At 41.9% G+C, this 19917-nt stretch overlaps 1 protein-coding gene across 1 annotated transcript in view; it reads right to left on the bottom strand.

Annotated features, from left to right (window-relative positions):
- Positions 1 to 19917, bottom strand: part of LOC118361301 (protein bassoon-like) — a 191298-nt gene that overhangs the window by 131507 nt on the left and 39874 nt on the right. The window contains exon 2 of the mRNA XM_035741132.2: positions 9120 to 9615. Within this exon, the coding sequence (XP_035597025.1) occupies positions 9120 to 9615 (496 nt within the window). The remainder of the gene's footprint in view (positions 1 to 9119; positions 9616 to 19917) is intronic.

The following is a 19917-nucleotide window of genomic DNA, read 5'->3' on the forward strand; positions in this document are numbered from 1 at the left end:
ACATGAATTGTGTCAAACTGTAAAACACATGAACTGTGTCAAACTGTAAAACACATGAACTGTGTCAAACTGTAAAACACATGAACTGTGTCAAACTGTCAAACACATTAATTGTGTCAAACTGTAAAACACATGAACTGTGTCAAACTGTAAAACACATGAATTGTGTCAAACTGTAAAACACATGAACTGTGTCAAACTGTAAAACACATGAACTGTGTCAAACACATGAACTGTGTCAAACTGTAAAACACATGAACTGTGTCAAACACATGAACTGTGTCAAACTGTAAAACACATGAACTGTGTCAAACTGTAAAACACATGAACTGTGTCAAACTGTAAAACACATGAACTGTGTCAAACTGTAAAACACATGAACTGTGTCAAACTGTCAAACACATGAACTGTGTCAAACTGTAAAACACATGAACTGTGTCAAACTGTAAAACACATGAACTGTGTCAAACTGTAAAACACATGAACTGTGTCAAACACATGAACTGTGTCAAACACATGAATTGTGCCAAACTGTAAAACACATGAACTGTGTCAAACTGTCAAACACATGAACTGTGTCAAACACATGAACTGTGTCAAACTGTAAAACACATGAACTGTGTCAAACTGTAAAACACATGAACTGTGTCAAACTGTAAAACACATGAACTGTGTCAAACTGTAAAACACATGAACTGTGTCAAACTGTAAAACACATGAACTGTGTCAAACTGTAAAACACATGAACTGTGTCAAACTGTAAAACACATGAACTGTGTCAAACTGTAAAACACATGAACTGTGTCAAACACATGAACTGTGTCAAACACATGAACTGTGTCAAACTGTAAAACACATGAACTGTGTCAAACTGTCAAACACATGAATTGTGTCAAACACATGAACTGTGTCAAACACATGAACTGTGTCAAACACATGAATTGTGTCCAAACACATGAACTGTGTCAAACTGTAAAACACATGAACTGTGTCAAACTGTAAAACACATGAACTGTGTCAAACACATGAACTGTGTCAAACACATGAATTGTGCCAAACTGTAAAACACATGAACTGTGTCAAACTGTCAAACACATGAACTGTGTCAAACACATGAACTGTGTCAAACTGTCAAACACATGAACTGTGTCAAACTGTAAAACACATGAACTGTGTCAAACTGTAAAACACATGAACTGTGTCAAACTGTAAAACACATGAACTGTGTCAAACACATGAACTGTGTCAAACACATGAATTGTGCCAAACTGTAAAACACATGAACTGTGTCAAACTGTCAAACACATGAATTGTGTCAAACACATGAACTGTGTCAAACTGTAAAACACATGAACTGTGTCAAACTGTCAAACACATGAACTGTGTCAAACACATGAATTGTGCCAAACTGTAAAACACATGAACTGTGTCAAACACGTGAATTGTGTCAAACTGTAAAACACATGAACTGTGTCAAACTGTAAAACACATGAACTGTGTCAAACTGTAAAACACATGAACTGTGTCAAACTGTAAAACACATGAACTGTGTCAAACACATGAACTGTGTCAAACTGTCAAACACATGAACTGTGTCAAACTGTAAAACACATGAACTGTGTCAAACACATGAACTGTGTCAAACACATGAACTGTGTCAAACTGTCAAACACATGAATTGTGCCAAACTGTAAAACACATGAACTGTGTCAAACACATGAACTGTGTCAAACTGTCAAACACATGAACTGTGTCAAACTGTAAAACACATGAACTGTGTCAAACACATGAACTGTGTCAAACTGTAAAACACATGAACTGTGTCAAACTGTAAAACACATGAACTGTGTCAAACACATGAACTGTGTCAAACTGTCAAACACATGAATTGTGCCAAACTGTAAAACACATGAACTGTGTCAAACTGTCAAACACATGAATTGTGTCAAACACATGAACTGTGTCAAACTGTAAAACACATGAACTGTGTCAAACTGTAAAACACATGAACTGTGTCAAACTGTAAAACACATTAACTGTGTCAAACACATGAACTGTGTCAAACTGTAAAACACATGAACTGTGTCAAACTGTAAAACACATGAACTGTGTCAAACACATGAACTGTGTCAAACTGTCAAACACATGAATTGTGTCAAACTGTAAAACACATGAACTGTGTCAAACTGTAAAACACATGAATTGTGTCAAACTATAAAACACATGAACTGTGTCAAACTGTAAAACACATGAACTGTGTCAAACTGTAAAACACATGAACTGTGTCAAACTGTAAAACACATGAACTGTGTCAAACACATGAACTGTGTCAAACACATGAATTGTGCCAAACTGTAAAACACATGAACTGTGTCAAACTGTCAAACACATGAATTGTGTCAAACTGTAAAACACATGAACTGTGTCAAACACATGAACTGTGTCAAACACATGAACTGTGTCAAACTGTAAAACACATGAACTGTGTCAAACTGTAAAACACATGAACTGTGTCAAACACATGAACTGTGTCAAACACATGAACTGTGTCAAACTGTAAAACACAGGAACTGTGTCAAACACATGAACTGTGTCAAACTGTCAAACACATGAACTGTGTCAAACTGTAAAACACATGAACTGTGTCAAACTGTCAAACACATGAATTGTGTCAAACTGTAAAACACATGATCTGTGTCAAACTGTAAAACACATGAACTGTGTCAAACTGTAAAACACATGAACTGTGTCAAACTGTCAAACACATGAACTGTGTCAAACACATGAACTGTGTCAAACACATGAACTGTGTCAAACTGTAAAACACATGAACTGTGTCAAACTGTAAAACACATGAACTGTGTCAAACACATGAACTGTGTCAAACTGTAAAACACATGAACTGTGTCAAACACATGAACTGTGTCAAAATGTAAAACACATTAACTGTGTCAAACACATGAACTGTGTCAAACACATGAACTGTGTCAAACTGTAAAACACATGAACTGTGTCAAACTGTAAAACACATGAACTGTGTCAAACACATGAACTGTGTCAAACTGTCAAACACATGAACTGTGTCAAACACATGAACTGTGTCAAACACATGAACTGTGTCAAACTGTAAAACACATGAACTGTGTCAAACTGTAAAACACACGAACTGTGTCAAACTGTAAAACACATGAACTGTGTCAAACTGTAAAACACATGAACTGTGTCAAACACATGAACTGTGTCAAACACATGAACTGTGTCAAACTGTCAAACACATGAACTGTGTCAAACTGTAAAACACATGAACTGTGTCAAACTGTAAAGCACATGAACTGTGTCAAACTGTCAAACACATGAACTGTGTCAAACTGTAAAGCACATGAACTGTGTCAAACTGTAAAGCACATGAACTGTGTCAAACTGTAAAGCACATGAACTGTGTCAAACTGTAAAGCACATGAACTGTGTCAAACTGTAAAGCACATGAACTGTGTCAAACACATGAACTGTGTCAAACTGTAAAACATGTATTTGCGGGTCCGAGAAAAAATAGCCTTTTATAAAAATTTCATACCACACAAATGACCAAAATGACAGGCTAAGAACGGACAGAGAGACAGGCCTATGTGTTCATCTTATCATATTTCACCAATGCCAAATCTGTGAGTACGGTCACATGCACACATTCATGCGATAATTGTTAATAGTCAGATGAATATAATAGTTTTATTAAAGCTTTTACATGTTTTACACGTAGAACGACTCCCCAAACAATCCTGTTACATGGACACATCTGAAAAGGCTCTGATAAACGCCAATCAAAATAAACATTGTACCACAGCGAACAATATTTTTGGGAAGCATATTTGATTCTGAGTTGGGACATAGAAAGTTTGCAATGTGAAAAGGACTTCTAAGATGCATACAATCCGTTGTTTCCGAACTCACTTCACCCGCGCTGAAGAGGGAGGCTCTCGGCTGATGCTGGCACATGTGCAGAACAAATACACCACTGTCATGCCGATTAAGGTGTTCACATGACGTAATCACTGGAAAGATTGCTCAGAACACCAGGTGTTTTAATCAGAGTGCGGTTACTTTGATTTTGACCTTACGCTGATTAAGATAAACTGGGTAAGGCGTTTACGTGACTATTGCGTAATCTATAACCTACTGCCGTAATCCGTTTAATATCAAATGATTCGTGTGCATGTCAACGTACTCAGTGTGTCTTGTTTGCAACTTAACTGTCCCTGTTTGCAAATAATTTCATGTGAGACGTCATTAGGAATTTGAGCTTGGTAGGCTTCTTTCAAAACCTAGGCCTACCTTTCCACCCCACTACCTTTCCACCCCACTACCTTTCCACCCCAGACAATAGGCCTACCTTTCCACCCCAGACAATAGGCCTACCTTTCCACCCCAGACAGTAGGCCTACCTTTCCACCCCACTACCTTTCCACCCCAGACAGTAGGCCTACCTTTCCACCCCAGACAGTAGACCTACCTTTCCACCCCACTACCTTTCCACCCCAGACAGTAGGCCTACCTTTCCACCCCAGACAGTAGACCTACCTTTCTACCCCACTACCTTTCCACCCCAGACAGTAGGCCTACCTTTCCACCCCAGACAATAGGCCTACCTTTCCACCCCACTACCTTTCCACCCCAGACAATAGGCCTACCTTTCCACCCCAGACAATAGGCCTACCTTTCCACCCCAGACAATAGGCCTACCTTTCCACCCCAGACAATAGGCCTACCTTTCCACCCCAGACAATAGGCCTACCTTTCCACCCCAGACAGTAGGCCTACCTTTCCACCCCAGACAGTAGACCTACCTTTCCACCCCAGACAATAGGCCTACCTTTCCACCCCAGACAATAGGCCTACCTTTCCACCCCACTACCTTTCCACCCCAGACAATAGGCCTACCTTTAGGCCTACCTTTCCACCCCAGACAATAGGCCTACCTTTTCCACCTTTCCACCCCAGACAATAGGCCTACCTTTCCACCCCAGACAATAGGCCTACCTTTCCACCCCAGACAATAGGCCTACCTTTCCACCCCACTACCTTTCCACCCCAGACAGTAGGCCTACCTTTCCACCCCAGACAGTAGACCTACCTTTCCACCCCAGACAGTAGGCCTACCTTTCCACCCCAGACAGTAGACCTACCTTTCCACCCCCTACCTTTCCACCCCAGACAGTAGGCCTACCTTTCCACCCCACTACCTTTCCACCCCAGACAGGCCTACCTTTCCACCCCAGACAATAGGCCTACCTTTCCACCCCAGACAGACAATAGGCCTACCTTTCCACCCCAGACAGTAGGCCTACCTTTCCACCCCAGACAGTACCTTTACCCCAGACTAGGCCTTTCCACCCCAGACAGCCTACCTTTATACCTACCTTTCCACCCCAGACAATAGGCCTACCTTTCCACCCCAGACAGTAGGCCTACCTTTCCACCCCAGACAGTAGACCTACCTTTCCACCCCACTACCTTTCCACCCCAGACAGTAGGCCTACCTTTCCACCCCAGACAGTAGGCCTACCTTTCCACCCCAGACAGTAGGCCTACCTTTCCACCCCAGACAGTAGGCCTACCTTTCCACCCCAGACAGTAGGTCTACCGATGCAGAAAAATATAAGCTTTAACTGCTGGCTACTCTTCTTCCATAACTTAACCCAACGAGACAAGGTCACAAGTGTTTCCCTTAAAGATGTCTGGGTTTAAACATCTTCTATTGTACAGAAAGTGAATAGCTTAATCGATTGATAGTTACAAAATTAGGTTACTTCCCTTCTCAATTTTATGTCTCCTCGGTTTTATTTATTGTTTGAACTTAACTGCCTGGTTCACTGACACAGAGTTAGGATATTTAAAGAGTGCTTGGTGGGTGGAGGAATTGGCCGACAAAAATCTATATGACGTTATATAGAAGCCGAAAGACAAATGTATTCTGTCAAAGAGGTAGCCCTACCTCTTATTTCTTCGGGAAGAAATAAGCTCCAACACAAAGCCCTCTTGTTGTTAGTCTAATTAAAATGAAGACGGTTGAAATGAAATAATGTCAACTGGAATTTGCTTACTTCAGCACCATGAGCACCGTGAGCTGTCTATTTCCGATTGATTGCCTCTGCGACTGCTGCTTCAAGTTTCAGGACCACAATGTACGTTACTCAAACATGGCTTATTGTGAGGACAATAACTCTGATAAACACATCATGGGCAAGGAACATATTGTGTTTATTGAAATAAATTATCGTAGTAGCAAGCTATTAAGGTTGACCTCCAGTCCTCCTCATCTCTGCGCTCTCCTTCTCAAATTGAACAGAACATAGGCTATAGGCTAGTCGAGGTGCAAGATATAGCATCTTTTGGACTTGGCCTAATCAAAATGTATTTTCTGAAAAATTCTTTGACTCTCGCCTTGATCTGCCACAGTAGGCTTACACAGCACAGCACTGGTTAGGCAGCACAAAAAACATTTTTTTTAGCAAGAGCAAAGCAGGCTGGGGCTCAGGGTTGGAATATCCATTTCAGTGTGTAAGGCAGTCTAGTTTTATTTACACCATCCCAGAAGCTATCTTAGAACAGTGGAGGCTCCTCAGAGAAGGAAGGGGAGGACCCTCCCCCCTTAGTGAATAAAAAAAATAATTTTCAGATAAAACTATACTAAATATATTCAAGTCACCAAATAATTGATTAAAACACACTGTTTTGCAATGAAGGTCTACTGTAGCCTCAACAGCACTCTCTGGGGCCGCATCATGGTGTAGCTGGAGGACAGTTAGTTTCCGTCCTCCTCTGGGTACATTGAATGCAATACAATCAATACAAAACCTAGGAGACTGATAGTTTTCTCCCCCTTCCATGCACATAAACAGTAATTGAGACAACTTCCGGAGGATGTCCTCCAACCTATCAGAGCTGACATGTTGTCGACCCAATCAAAATATCTGAGAACCAATCTAGTACTGAAAGCATAAGCTAGAGCTAGCATTGCAGTGCAGAAAATGTGGTGAATAGCTGACTCAAAGAGAGAGAATGACAATAGTTGAACGATTTTTAACAAATTAATTTCTTTAAAAATGAAGGAGTAGCAAGAGAGAGGGAGCGAGAGAGATAATTAGTTGTATTTGTTTTTTACTTTCACTTATCTAGCAAATGTAGCTAGCTAGTTTAGCCTACTCAAACACCTGGCTCAAACAGAGCAGGATGCTATGTTAGCTAGCTGGCTATGGCTATCAAACACTGGAGCTCTTACAAGTCAAGGTAAGCTTTTGGTTTTATAAATGTATTGCCAACGGGGCCCGCCGGTATAACTGCTAAACTGCTTGCTGTACACTGTACTGCATGATTGTTGCGGGTTTACTAATGCGTTACTAGCTGTGTTAGCTAATATGGTGACAACAGTGTAGGCTGTGTGTAGTGGTTAACAGTAATGGGATGAAGGTTTGGCCTGGAAAGGTTTTTTCATCTGTTTTATTGTGCACTGAAGTCCACAAGCGAAGGGAAAAGGTGAGAGGAGGAGAGCGTGTAGATGAAGAAGAAATTATACAACGAGCAAATTATCATGCGGTTTGTATGTGGTTGCTATGAAAGTAAACTGTGCTTACGGTTATCAGAGGTGTGTTCATTCTGCCAATTCTGTTGAAAAACATTTCTTAAATGAAAGCAAACGGAACGAAACGGAAATAAGCCTACCTGAATTTGTCACTGTTACCTTGATTACTCACGTTTTTCTCTCGACCTGTGTGCACCTGCGTTGAAAATTTGAGTGTCATGTTGTAACCTAAACCTGTCGGTGTTACTTTGAGCTCGGTGAATTGAATATGAATGACAGTCATCCAATATGCTCAAATAGAAATAAATCTATGCTCATAAAAACAAAAACAAAGTCCTCCCTTATCTTAAACGGCACCGACCGCCACAGTCTTAGAAATATTACTTTGCTCCCTGCTTCTCCAAGCACGACCCTGCCCTGGACTACATATATATTTTTTAAACTAAACCCTCCCCTGAAATTGAAAAAGCATGACCCTCCCCCATTTTACTACAGGTACCCATTCTGTACTTTTCAATCCATCCCTTACATCTAAGTGCACCTCCGGGCATTTACCATACACCCTACACCCTACACACTCCATCCTGCCTAGGTAGACTAATGGAGATTCTGTCATCGCCTCGAGAGAAATTACTGCCACTTACCAATACACACACTCTTTCTCCCCCCTTCTCTCTCTTTCTCCCTCATCGCTCTCTTTCTTGGCCGTGTTTCTCTAACACTCCACTTCCCACTCTCTCTTCATCATTTCCCCACATTCTCTCTCTCCCTGGTCCCACTCCCAGAATATAATGCACCCAAATGACTCTCACAATAAGACATGATGGCAGGCCGACTAGAACTCATCTCAACACTGCGGTGGGGTAAGATCCGTGCCTCGGTGGCTCTCTCCGCTCCGGAGAGAACACTGCTTCGTCCGCATCCTTGGGGCGAAAAACATGCCACAGCATCTCCTCCCTCACTTCATTCTCTAAAACCTGCCTGCCTGGTGCCGCTTGCCCGCCTGCCCACACGTTGAGGGGAAGGGAAGAGAGACGGCCCCCCTGTCAATCTCCTGCCAATGGCTGCTGTCAAAACAGAAGCTGACAAGCGAGACCGATGAAGACGCTAAGACGGCCTAGGCGGGACACCCTACTGACAGCAGGCTCTGTCGGGCTCTCGCCGAGAGAGAGAGGTCACAGAAACTGGAGACACAGGAGATGGGAGATCTTCACACTCATTAAGGACGGGACTTTTCTATGTCTGGGACTCAGAGATTGGAGAAGACTAAATTACATATTTACGTACTTCTTTAGGCCTCACACCAGGACTCCGCAAGGTCTCTAGATATAAAAGGATGTGCTTATTTTTGTGACTAAACATGAAGCGATAAGATGCCCCTTAAGAGCTGATCTGGAGTCAGTTTTATTTAGTAGACTGGTTGCATTCCCTAAGTATTAAGGTATGGAGAACACTGATCGTAGACCAGCACTCTGGACTGGAGCCAATGCCACCTCTAGCTGTATTAGAGTCAGCATGTTAACAGGCAGTGCTTGTTGCTTACCTCTGTGAGGTGGGGGTTGGGGTTGAAGCCACACTGGTTGCAGACGGTGGAGCGGCACTGTGTGCAGGTGTTGTAGTTTGGCAGGGCCGGCGGATTGGTCAGCTCCGTGGTGGAGCAGAGTGGGCACAGCTTGCTGACGGGCATGGGGGCGATCTGGGGCACTGAGTAGGGTGAGGTGGGGGTGATCCCACGGTCCGGGGACATTGAGGAGGAGCGACCCGTCCGGCCACCCGAACCGCTAAAGTCCACCTGGAGGTTTCGTCGGGAGGCGTGCTGACCGGGCTGACCGGGGCTCTGGCCATGCTGACCTGGACCACTACCCATCCCTGGCCCATGACCCTGAGCCTGCCCTGGGCCTGGGCCTGAGCCATGGACTAGGCCTGAGCTATGCTGCATCGGCCTGTGGCTCTCTTGGTTGGCCAGTCTCTGACCTCCTCCTCCACCCATTCCTCCGTAGCCAGTCTGCATCCCAGATTTAGGACTCCCCATGGGAACCCTGAAGAAAAACAACAGGAATCAAATTAATTTCAAATATAACATCCCTTCTGTTTAGCTCTTCTACAGATTGTGAACAAGATATTTGGTGGTTTGGTCAGTATCCCTGAATCTTATCATTCTATCAAAAAATGTCCCTCACCTCCGGCTAAGACCGAAACAAAACACTGAAAAACTGCTCTGATCTGGGGAAAGCATACATTTGGACCAAAGAGAACCACAGTAGTTCTGGCCAATCATTTGCTTAATTTGCTTCAGTTGATTCATGGGGAGTTTGACACAAGTATTCATTGTAGGGAGAGACCTATTTTGCGACAGCCTGAGTCGGTATGAGACATTTGCTTTCAGCTACATGTGAATGTCACAAAATCTCTCTCATCCACCCCCACGCCTTAGATCTGAAGTTACTGTCTCCAAATTCACATCTACTCAAAGCCCTGCGAGCCAGACTTCACCTAGTGACCTTCACATGGAGCGGACTTAGGGAGGCTGTGCGTGTGTGTGTACACTTAATACAGTCTCATCTGGTCTAATGATGTTAAATGTCTCCTGGCAGCTCTCATAACAGTTTGCCCTCTTCACTGTAAGCTCTACCCCAGCAGGTAAAAGGCTACAAAGGCCACAGGAGCATCAAACCAACCAGGCGGCTGGAGCAAAGTGCTATAATGAGGGGTTCAACACATAGAAAGCAGGCTAAAGTGCATACGTTTTTTTTTTTGCAGGCTGTCCGGAAGCTTCTACCGTGCTTGAGCCATTTCAGCACCGTTTTAGCACCATGGCGCTGTCCACTTACACATAGACATGACTCACTTTGTCCTAAACGCTTACAGTCCCACCTAAAGTAAACAACGAAATCAGTCCCACCTAATGTGAACAATATGTTTGCCATGTGTCTGTATGCAGGCTAAAATGGTTCAAATGTTAATTTACATTTTTAACAAAGGATCCATTATTAACTCAAGCACTGTGCTTACTGTACTCTCTTCATGTTAAAAAAAATATAATAATCATCTTTTCATTCAGTAATCTAAATAACTCTATGGACCGTAAAGGAAATCATAACTCAACATATCATGCTCATGCACTTATATATAAGAATTAGTGGATACGTGGGACACTTTTAAATGTGCCTTTAGAGGCCATGCAATTTAGAACTCATCTATAAAACAAAAGCAATTTAGGTCAAAAGAGTCCATATTAACAAAGGAAATGGAAGGACTATAACAGTACAGATAGATAGCAATCAAAACTCTACCATAGAGGCACAGAAAAAGAAATGGAGGAAGTTATTCAAGAAAGATCCAGTGTAAATATATTATAAAACATAAAGCGAACTGGATGGAATATGAGGGAAAAATGCACCAAATTACTTTTCAATCTTCAACATAGAAATGCTACCAGAAATAATTGACTGAAACTTGTTACCCATGATTCACCAAACAATATTTTTAAAAGAGGAAGTAAAGTACTTTAAGCATATGTTTTCGTTTCAGTCTTCTGCATCTCCACTAACCGAAGCTAATTGTATGAATTTTTTCCCTATTAATAATGTAAAATTAACAGCTGTACAGAAGGACTAATGTGAAGGCCAAATTACAGAGGAGGAACTTCTTGATGCAAGCCTTTCAATCCAGGAAAACCTTTTAAAATATATATTCAGAGGACCATTATTAGCATGTTTTAACCACTCCTATATAAACGGTAGATTAACGGACACGCAACAAGAAGGTCTGATATCATTATTACTGAAACAGTATCCAAGTGGTAAATATAAAGATCCAGTCCACTTTTAAAAAATGGTGGCCTCTTACACTTCAGTTTTGTGATGCAAAAGTTCTAGCAAAATGCTTAGCGCATAGAATTAAAAAAGGTATTGTCTGATGTTATTTATCCTAATCAGACGTTTTTTTTTACATGGACTATACATTAGAGATAATATAAGACAAGTACTGGAAACAATAGAACATTCTGGGAAACCAGGCCTGGTATTCATAGCTGACTTTAAAATGACATTTGATAAAGTATGACTGGAGTTTAAATATAAATGGCAGGAATATTTCAATTTTGGAGAATCTCTCATAAAATGGGTTAAAGTTATGTATAGTAGCCCTAGGTGTAAAATAGAAAATAATGGCTACTTCTCAGAAAGATTTAAACTGTCAAGAGGAGTAACACAAGGTTGTCCACTATCGGGATATCTATTTATTTTTGCCATCAAAATGTTAGCTGTTAAAACTAGATCCAACAATAACATTAAGTTGTCATTGCACGCTGATAATTCATGTTTTCTTTTGAATCCACAATTAGAATCCCCACAGCCTCATAGAGGATCTGAATACTTTGTCTAACCTCTCTGGATTAAAACCAATTTATGATAAGTGTACAATATTACGTATTGGATCTCTAAAAAAAGACAACTTTTGCATTACTGTGTAGATCATCAATAAAATGATCTGACGGGGATGTTGACATACTCGTTATGCATATGCCAAAAGAAAGAAATAATCTCACATTTTTATAGAAAGTTAGCAAAAATAGATAAGAACTTGCTACCATGGAAAGGAAAATATTTGTGGAAAAATCATCAGTCAAATCAGTTGATCTATTTGGTTTTGCCTACACCTAGCGATCTGCTTTTTAAATTATCTGAGCAAAAAATATTTGGGGGGGGGGAATGGCAAGCCAGACAAAATTAAATGAGCCTATTTATATAATTAATATGAATTCGGATTGCAGAAATGATTAAATATTAAAGCATTAGACCTCTCACTAAAGGCATCAGTCATACAAAAATTATAATTAAATCCGAACTGCTTTATCGCAAATTAGAAGAATGTCTCCACCCATGTTCAAGAATGGCCTTTTTCCCATTATACAGATTCCAACCACTCACTTTCGGTTATTTGAAAACCAAATAATCTCCAAAATGTGGTTATTTTTTAAAGAAGCCATAGAAAGTTGGTTGCAATTTCAGTTTAATCCACCAGAAAAGACAGAACAAATAATACAACAAATCTGGTGGTTAAACTCAAATATACTAATAAAAAAAAAATGTTTTCTGTAAGTCTTCACAAGGTTTTCACACACTGTTGCTGGTATTTTGGCCCATTTCTCCATGCAGATCTTCTCTAGAGCAGTGATGTTTTGGGGCTGTTGCTGGGCAACACAGACTTTCACCTCCCTCCAAAGATTTTCTATGGGGTTGAGATCTGGAGACTGGCTAGGACACTCCAGGACCTTGAAATGCTTCTTACAAAGCCACTCCTTCGTTGCCCAGGCGGTGTGTTTGGGATCATTGTCATGCTGAAAGACCCAGCCACGTTTCATCTTCAATGCCCTTGCTGATGGAAGGAGGTTTTCACTCAAAATATCACGATACATGGCCCCATTCATTCTTTCCTTTACATGGATCAGTCGTCCTGGTCCCTTTGCAGAAAAAACAGCCCCAAAGCATGATGTTTCCACCCCCATGCTTCACAGTAGGTATGGTGTTATTTGGATGCAACTCAGCATTCTTTGTCCTCCAAACACGACGAGTTGAGTTTTTACCAAAAAGTTATATTTTGTTTTCATCTGACCATATGACATTCTCCCAATCTTCTTCTGGATCATCCAAATGCTCTCTAGCAAACTTCAGACGGGACTGGACATATACTGGCTTAAGCAGGGGGACACATCTGGCACTGCAGGATTTGAGTCCCTGGTGGCGTAGTGTGTTACTGATGGTAGGCTTTGTTACTTTGGTCCCAGCTCTCTGCAGGTCATTCACTTGGTCCCCCCGTGTGGTTCTGAGATTTTTGCTCACCGTTCTTGTGATCATTTTGTCCCCACGGGGTGAGATCTTGCGTGGAGCCCCAGATCGAGGGAGATTATCAGTGGTCTTGTATGTCTTCCATTTCCTAATAATTGCTCCCACAGTTGATTTCTTCAAACCAAGCTGCTTACCTATTGCAGATTCAGTCTTCCCAGCCTGGTGCAGATCTACAATTTTGTTTCTGGTGTCCTTTGACAGCTCTTTGGTCTTGGCCATAGTGGAGTTTGGAGTGTGACTGTTTGAGGTTGTGGACAGGTGTCTTTTATACTGATAACAAGTTCAAACAGGTGCCATTAATACAGGTAACGAATGGAGGACAGAGGAGTCTCTTAAAGAAGAGGTTACTGGTCTGTGAGAGCCAGAAATCTTGCTTGTTTATAGGTGACCAAATACTTATTTTCCACCATAATTTGCAAATAAATTCATTAAAAATCCTACAATGTGATTTTCTGGATTTCTTTTCTCATTTTGTCTGTCATAGTTGAAGTGTCCCTATGATGAAAATTACAGGCCTCTGTCATATTTTAAAGTGGGAGATTTGCACAATTGGTGGCTGACTAAATACTTTTTTGCCCCATATGTAGCTTGTTTTTGGTCACAGGTCCAGGAATGGCTGAAGAATTGCAACATTTACCCAGAACTAACACTGCAGATAGCAATACTGGGTGATTTGAAAAGTCACAGTCAATCGATCAATAATATAATAATACTTTTAACAAAAATGTTTCTCTTTAATTTACAATCTGTAGCAACTGTGAGAATAGAAAGGTTCAGAAGTGTAGTGAAGCATCATAGCACAGTCTAAAAATATATGGCAAATAGAGATCCAATATGAATGGTGTTAAGAGATAGACGGGAGGGTTTGAATGGAGCTGGAGGGTGGGACTGATAACAACAAGATAACACATGTAAAATACACTGTGTGTGTAAAATGTATTTAGGTTCAGGACTTTTGTGAAATAGCAGTTAAAAATATATGGCAAATAGAAATCAAACTGGATGGACATCAGAAATGGATGGGAGAGGTTGAGGGTAGAAGAAGGCCAGGACTAAAAACAAACTAAATATAACAATTGTAAAAAAAGATTGTGTCTGTAAAATGTACACTACCGTTCAAAAGTTTGGGGTCACTTAGAAATGTGCTTGTTTTTGAAAGAAAATTAAAATTAAAATAACATCTAATTGATCATAAACACAGTGTAGACATTGTTAATGTTGTAAATGACTATTGTAACTGGAAACAACACATTTTTTATGGAACATCTCCATAGGGGTACAGAGGCCCATTATTAGCAACCATCACTCCAATAGAGCGTTGTGTTAGCTAATCCAAGTTTATCAATTTAAAAGGCTAATTCATCATTAGAAAACCCTTTTGCAATTATGTTAGCACAGCTGAAACTGTTGTGCTGGTTAAAGAAGCAATAAAACTGGCCTTAGAACATATAGTATTATATAGTATTTAGAAGCTGGAAGTAGAAGCCCAAGTGTTGTTGTTTATTAGTTTACTCCAATTAGGGGAAGGGGGAAGCTGATCTACCCCCTGAAAAAGAAACTGTGGTCAAGCTGGTGATTGTTTTGTGGCCCTCCAAACATGTCTTCCAATAGAAATGTTTGCCGGAAAGCAAATAATGAAAGCGTAATGTAGAGTGTGAGGTTATTCACTGCTCTGAGGCAGGTGGTATTTGTTTCCGACTGCTGTGACAATCTATCGACAACAAAGCCTGTCGGAGAAGAGAAGAAGCAGGGTACATAACAGAAGCCTTAAAACGGTTTTCGCCTTGTAACAGTCGACTGATTTCTCTTCCTTGTTTCCCTTTGTGTTGAACTTTCCAGTGCAGTTCCGGACAGTGTTGAACACAAAACTTACACTCGTGTAGGCACACAGTACATGTGCAAAAACACACATACACACGTGCAAACACACACGCGACACACGTGCAAACACACACGCGCGCGCGCGCGCACACACACACTCACCTAGCAGTTTTTGAGAGGTTTAGCTTTCTGCTACAAAGATCAGGGATTGTCTAGCATACCCTCTGTCTCCAGATGCTGCAGAAGAAGAGGGACGCAAATGTGGTACGCGGGGGGGATCTCTTCAAAAGGACACCTGGGTTTATTCAAACTATTTCCAGTAGTGGGTGTGTTATTACACATACAGAGGAGCGCATCAAGCTAAAGCAGCTCACAAAGGCGGCTGCCGCCCAACCTACATTCAAGCGGTCACACTGCTCAGGTAAGGGGGTGGGGGGTGACTCATTCTAAACCTAAAGCCTTTACCTTGATTCACTCAAAGTGCTCGAGGAAATGAGCATGAGACAGCACTGGGGCTGTAAGAAAGACTCGCAGCCATTTCTGAGCTCCCTCCCCCTCTGTCATCTGTGGACAGCAGGAGAGCCAGAGAGGCAGTGGAGAGAGAATCAAGCTGCTTTAGGCCTGTGAACCTGTCATGCTTTGTACATTCACCCATTAACCGGGTGAGTCCGTGCATGGGCAGAGCAGCTCTTTGTGAGTTGTCCGAGGAGCAGAACACGACCACAGAATGGACTCTTAGACGTCTGGACTGATGCTAACGCCGCGCCACACCTCGCTACAATAACGCAGGCGTCTCATAATTACTCAGCAAAGACGACGTGAAAAACACACTTTCCTCCAACGCAACACCTTTTTCTCAGTGCTTACAGAGCTGCTCCGGCGTTTCCCGGAGGTCATTCATCAGTGTTGCAGGTCATTCATCAGTGTTGTGTAAGAAGTTAATGACTCTGACTGTGCTAGCCTCCCTCTTCTCTTCAGCTGGCTACAGGAGGTTAGATTCAGGGGTCACCAATTAAAGCTGATGTGTGAAAGGAAAGCGCTCGTCGTAGCGAGCCGCGCGTTGTGCTGTCATACTGTATAGCTGGGTCTCCTGTTCTTTGAATGGCTCTTTCTCTGTTGTTCACAGCTGGGTAGGTTCCTGCAGTAGGCTAATGGTGTTTTCTCTCTCTCTCTCTCTCTCTCTCTCTCTCTCTCTCTCTCTCTCTCTCTCTCTCTCTCTCTCTCTCTCTCTCTCTCTCTCTCTCTCTCCTCTCTCTCTCTCTCTCTCTCTCTCTCTCTCTCACTCTCTCTCTCTCTCTCTCTCTCTCTCTCTCTCTCTCTCTCTCTCTCTCTCTCTCTCTCTCTCTCTCTCTCTCTCTCTCTCTCTCTCTCTCTCTCTCTCTCTCTCTCTCTCTCTCTCTCTCTCACTCTCTCTCTCTCTCTCTCTCTCTCTCTCTCTCTCTCTCTCTCTCTCTCTCTCACTCTCTCTCTCTCGGCTGTGCATGTCTTTTCTTGTTGGATATTTCACTGCCATTACTAGGACGTTCACTGCTATCGATTCTTCAGTTCGTAGCACACACACAGAGGCCCAAACAGAGCCATACACAAGGCCCAAAAGTAGTTTCAATAGTTTTGTCTTCACAGCTCATCCACTGTAACAGTAAAAAAAAAAAAAAAAAGGAAAAAAAGGAAAACCAGGGTTGAATTTCAACCCCGAACATGAACTCTTACTACTCCTTACAGTTCAGCGTCATCAAGCTCCCTTGTCCAACATTACCCATTTAAAGCACACCTGTCGAGTGCTGCTGTGTAGTGGGGTTGTCTAACAGGGTCCCATTAGGGATGCATTCTGGTGATACTGGTGCCAGCGGAGCAGGTGACGTCGACGGTGACCTTCTATTAAGGCGTCACTTGATCAGGCAAGCATCCCGAGCAGGCAGGGGCACCCGAGGGCCAACTCTAAACTGCTGACACTAACAGCCACCGTCAGTGTTCTATTAGACATAGTACACACACACACACACACACACACACACACACACACACACACACACACACACACACACACACACACACACACACACACACACACACACACACACACACACACACAGAAAGATAAGGTACACAAGGGAGTGATTACACACACATACACACACTGATAAAGATGGTAACACGCGGGCTTTGTCGTGGATAATATTCCTCTCCTGCAGTGGTATTCAAAAAATAGTACCGATTATTGTATGGGACAATATGCTAAAGTTTTTGAGAAAGATCATTTGAAAAATACAACTTTCTTGAGTTAATGTATTTATTGGTTACTTTTCATTTTGATAAGAGATGAAAATGTAATGAATTGAAGGTTAATTGTTGATGTAAAAAATCGAAATGGACAGATTTCGCGAGAAATGAAAAAGTTTGAATACCACTGCTCTAATGTATAGGAGCCAAACCAGACCACTAGAATATAAATGTTCACCATAATAATTTAAGATGACTCAAGTGGCATGTGGCCTGCACTTAGTTACAATATGCTCCAACAGCAAGGTAGCCAACGTATCCTTTAATAATTGTATGTAACTCCCTCTACCTCCTAGCATTCTTTAACAAACAGGTATCGTACATTCTCTGGAGCCTAACCGTGTTGGTAGGGGATTGGTATTATCATTTTATAGCACCCCTGCATGGGCGGACCCATCTGGCCCGGTCAGATTTAGCAGCTACATGAATGTTCACATGTACAGTTCACACTGACACGAGAATAAATACACACGCATTCTCACACACACACAAACATACATACATTATTTCCCCCGCATCTGTTACCTGCCCACGTTTCAGGGGGAAAAAACAGGCTCTCTGCTTCCTGCAGTTAGATATACCATTAGCGGTCCTGTGTGAAACAGACCGTGCACTATGAATCACAACGACACATGGAGGCACACGCGCGCGCACACACGCTCACACACTCTCAGCACATAGGGTGCACTCACACATGCTTGCACGCGTTAATACACACATACACATAAACCCCCTCACTCACAACTGACTGAAGGGTAGAGCGCTTCATTTAGCCTGGCTTGTGAAATCCACCAAACCAAACGAATCACATCTAAATATAATTTCTGAATGCAGATTTGATTTCTGCGGCTGCTGGTTTCGCTGCGCAGTGGCTTCGATCTGTGCGTGGTGGTGAAAGCCCCCTGCTCCGATAAATGGGTGTTTTGTGTGAAATTGATCAAAGGGAAAAGCTCCGAGAGGGTGCTCTCTGTGAAGAATCCTCCTGTTTAGCATTCCGCTCCACATCGCAGAGAGCCGGGAAACTACCCCTTGCATTGTCATCTTCCTCACCACACTACCAAGAGAGAGGGGTTGCCGACCAGTGAGACAGGCACATATACATGTGCGTATATTCATTGCATATACACATGCCTAGGGCTGTGGCGCTCTTGAAATGTTGTCGGCAGGTTATTGACATGCTTAAGACTTCCGGTCTCATGGTGATTGACCTTGAATGAAGATAAACACGTTCAGCATCTCCAGGCCTCCACTCATACAAACTGCTAATATACACCATAATAATAAATATATTATTTATTTTAGTCAGGTCTAAAGAAACATTATTATATGAAGAAAATCTATTTAATAAGAACAGAACATGAGTCGGCCTATAACAAATGTTATTTGGCTATGTGGCATGCCGTAGTAGGCTGTAGGTTTGTTCATTTAGCAGACAAGACAGGCTTCCAAGTCCCGTGTCGTTATTTTATATTATATAATGTGATAGTGAGAAGAATATAATTGAATTTAGCTGAATAAAACAGAATGGATATTTTTCACATTCCGGAGCTAGTGCGCATATGAAGGCTATGTTGAGGATAAAAGTGAACATTTGAAACAGGTCCTATATGCTAGATTTAGATTTATAAAGCAACTTTAGTTTGTAATGAGACAAACCTTAGAAACGACTTTGAATTCAAAACATATATGGGCTGCATGATACGACTATAGGCTATTGATAATTTGTGAAAGTCGCAAAAAAAAGCTTGCGTCAGGCTGCACAAGCTGCTCTCTCTCCAGCGGTCATATTATCACCCATCAGATTATTCTCAAATTAATATTGTCTTTACTAAAACTCTAAATTAGTTTCGATTAAGAATGGACCATTTTTTAAAAACTTTCCCGCCTGTTCGTTAGGGTAGGCTACCCCAGCTATTTCACTCCACTCATCAACCGCTGTTCGAGGAACATGATCTCGCTGCACGACAGATGATATACCGCCAAAACTCTGTATGCAATGGACTCCCCATCCCTGTTCCTGAAGCTACCCAGTGCTTAATTTGGGAAACCAAGTGAAATCTGTTCGGGAACATACAAAGTAACATGTTTTCACAACTAAACATATTGTATTAAACTGTTGACACCTCCTCTCTCTGTACGCTTGAGAAAGTAATGAAGGTGAGATGGGAGGAGGTGGACATTCTGTAGATAAAGGTAGCCTACTTGTGTCACTCACCCTATTACTACGCTATTCAAAAACAAATACAAATTCACTATAATTGTAGGAATAACTCTGTAAGCCGCCCAGCACAACCAATGAACCAACAGCATCGCCTAGGCCAGTGGTTCAGAAAAAAATGAATTTTACTCTGCCCGGAATACCCCTGAAGTACCTCTCATGTGCATTTTACC

The sequence above is a fragment of the Oncorhynchus keta genome, chromosome 28 (assembly GCF_023373465.1).
Source record: "Oncorhynchus keta strain PuntledgeMale-10-30-2019 chromosome 28, Oket_V2, whole genome shotgun sequence".
NCBI lineage: Eukaryota > Metazoa > Chordata > Actinopteri > Salmoniformes > Salmonidae > Oncorhynchus > Oncorhynchus keta.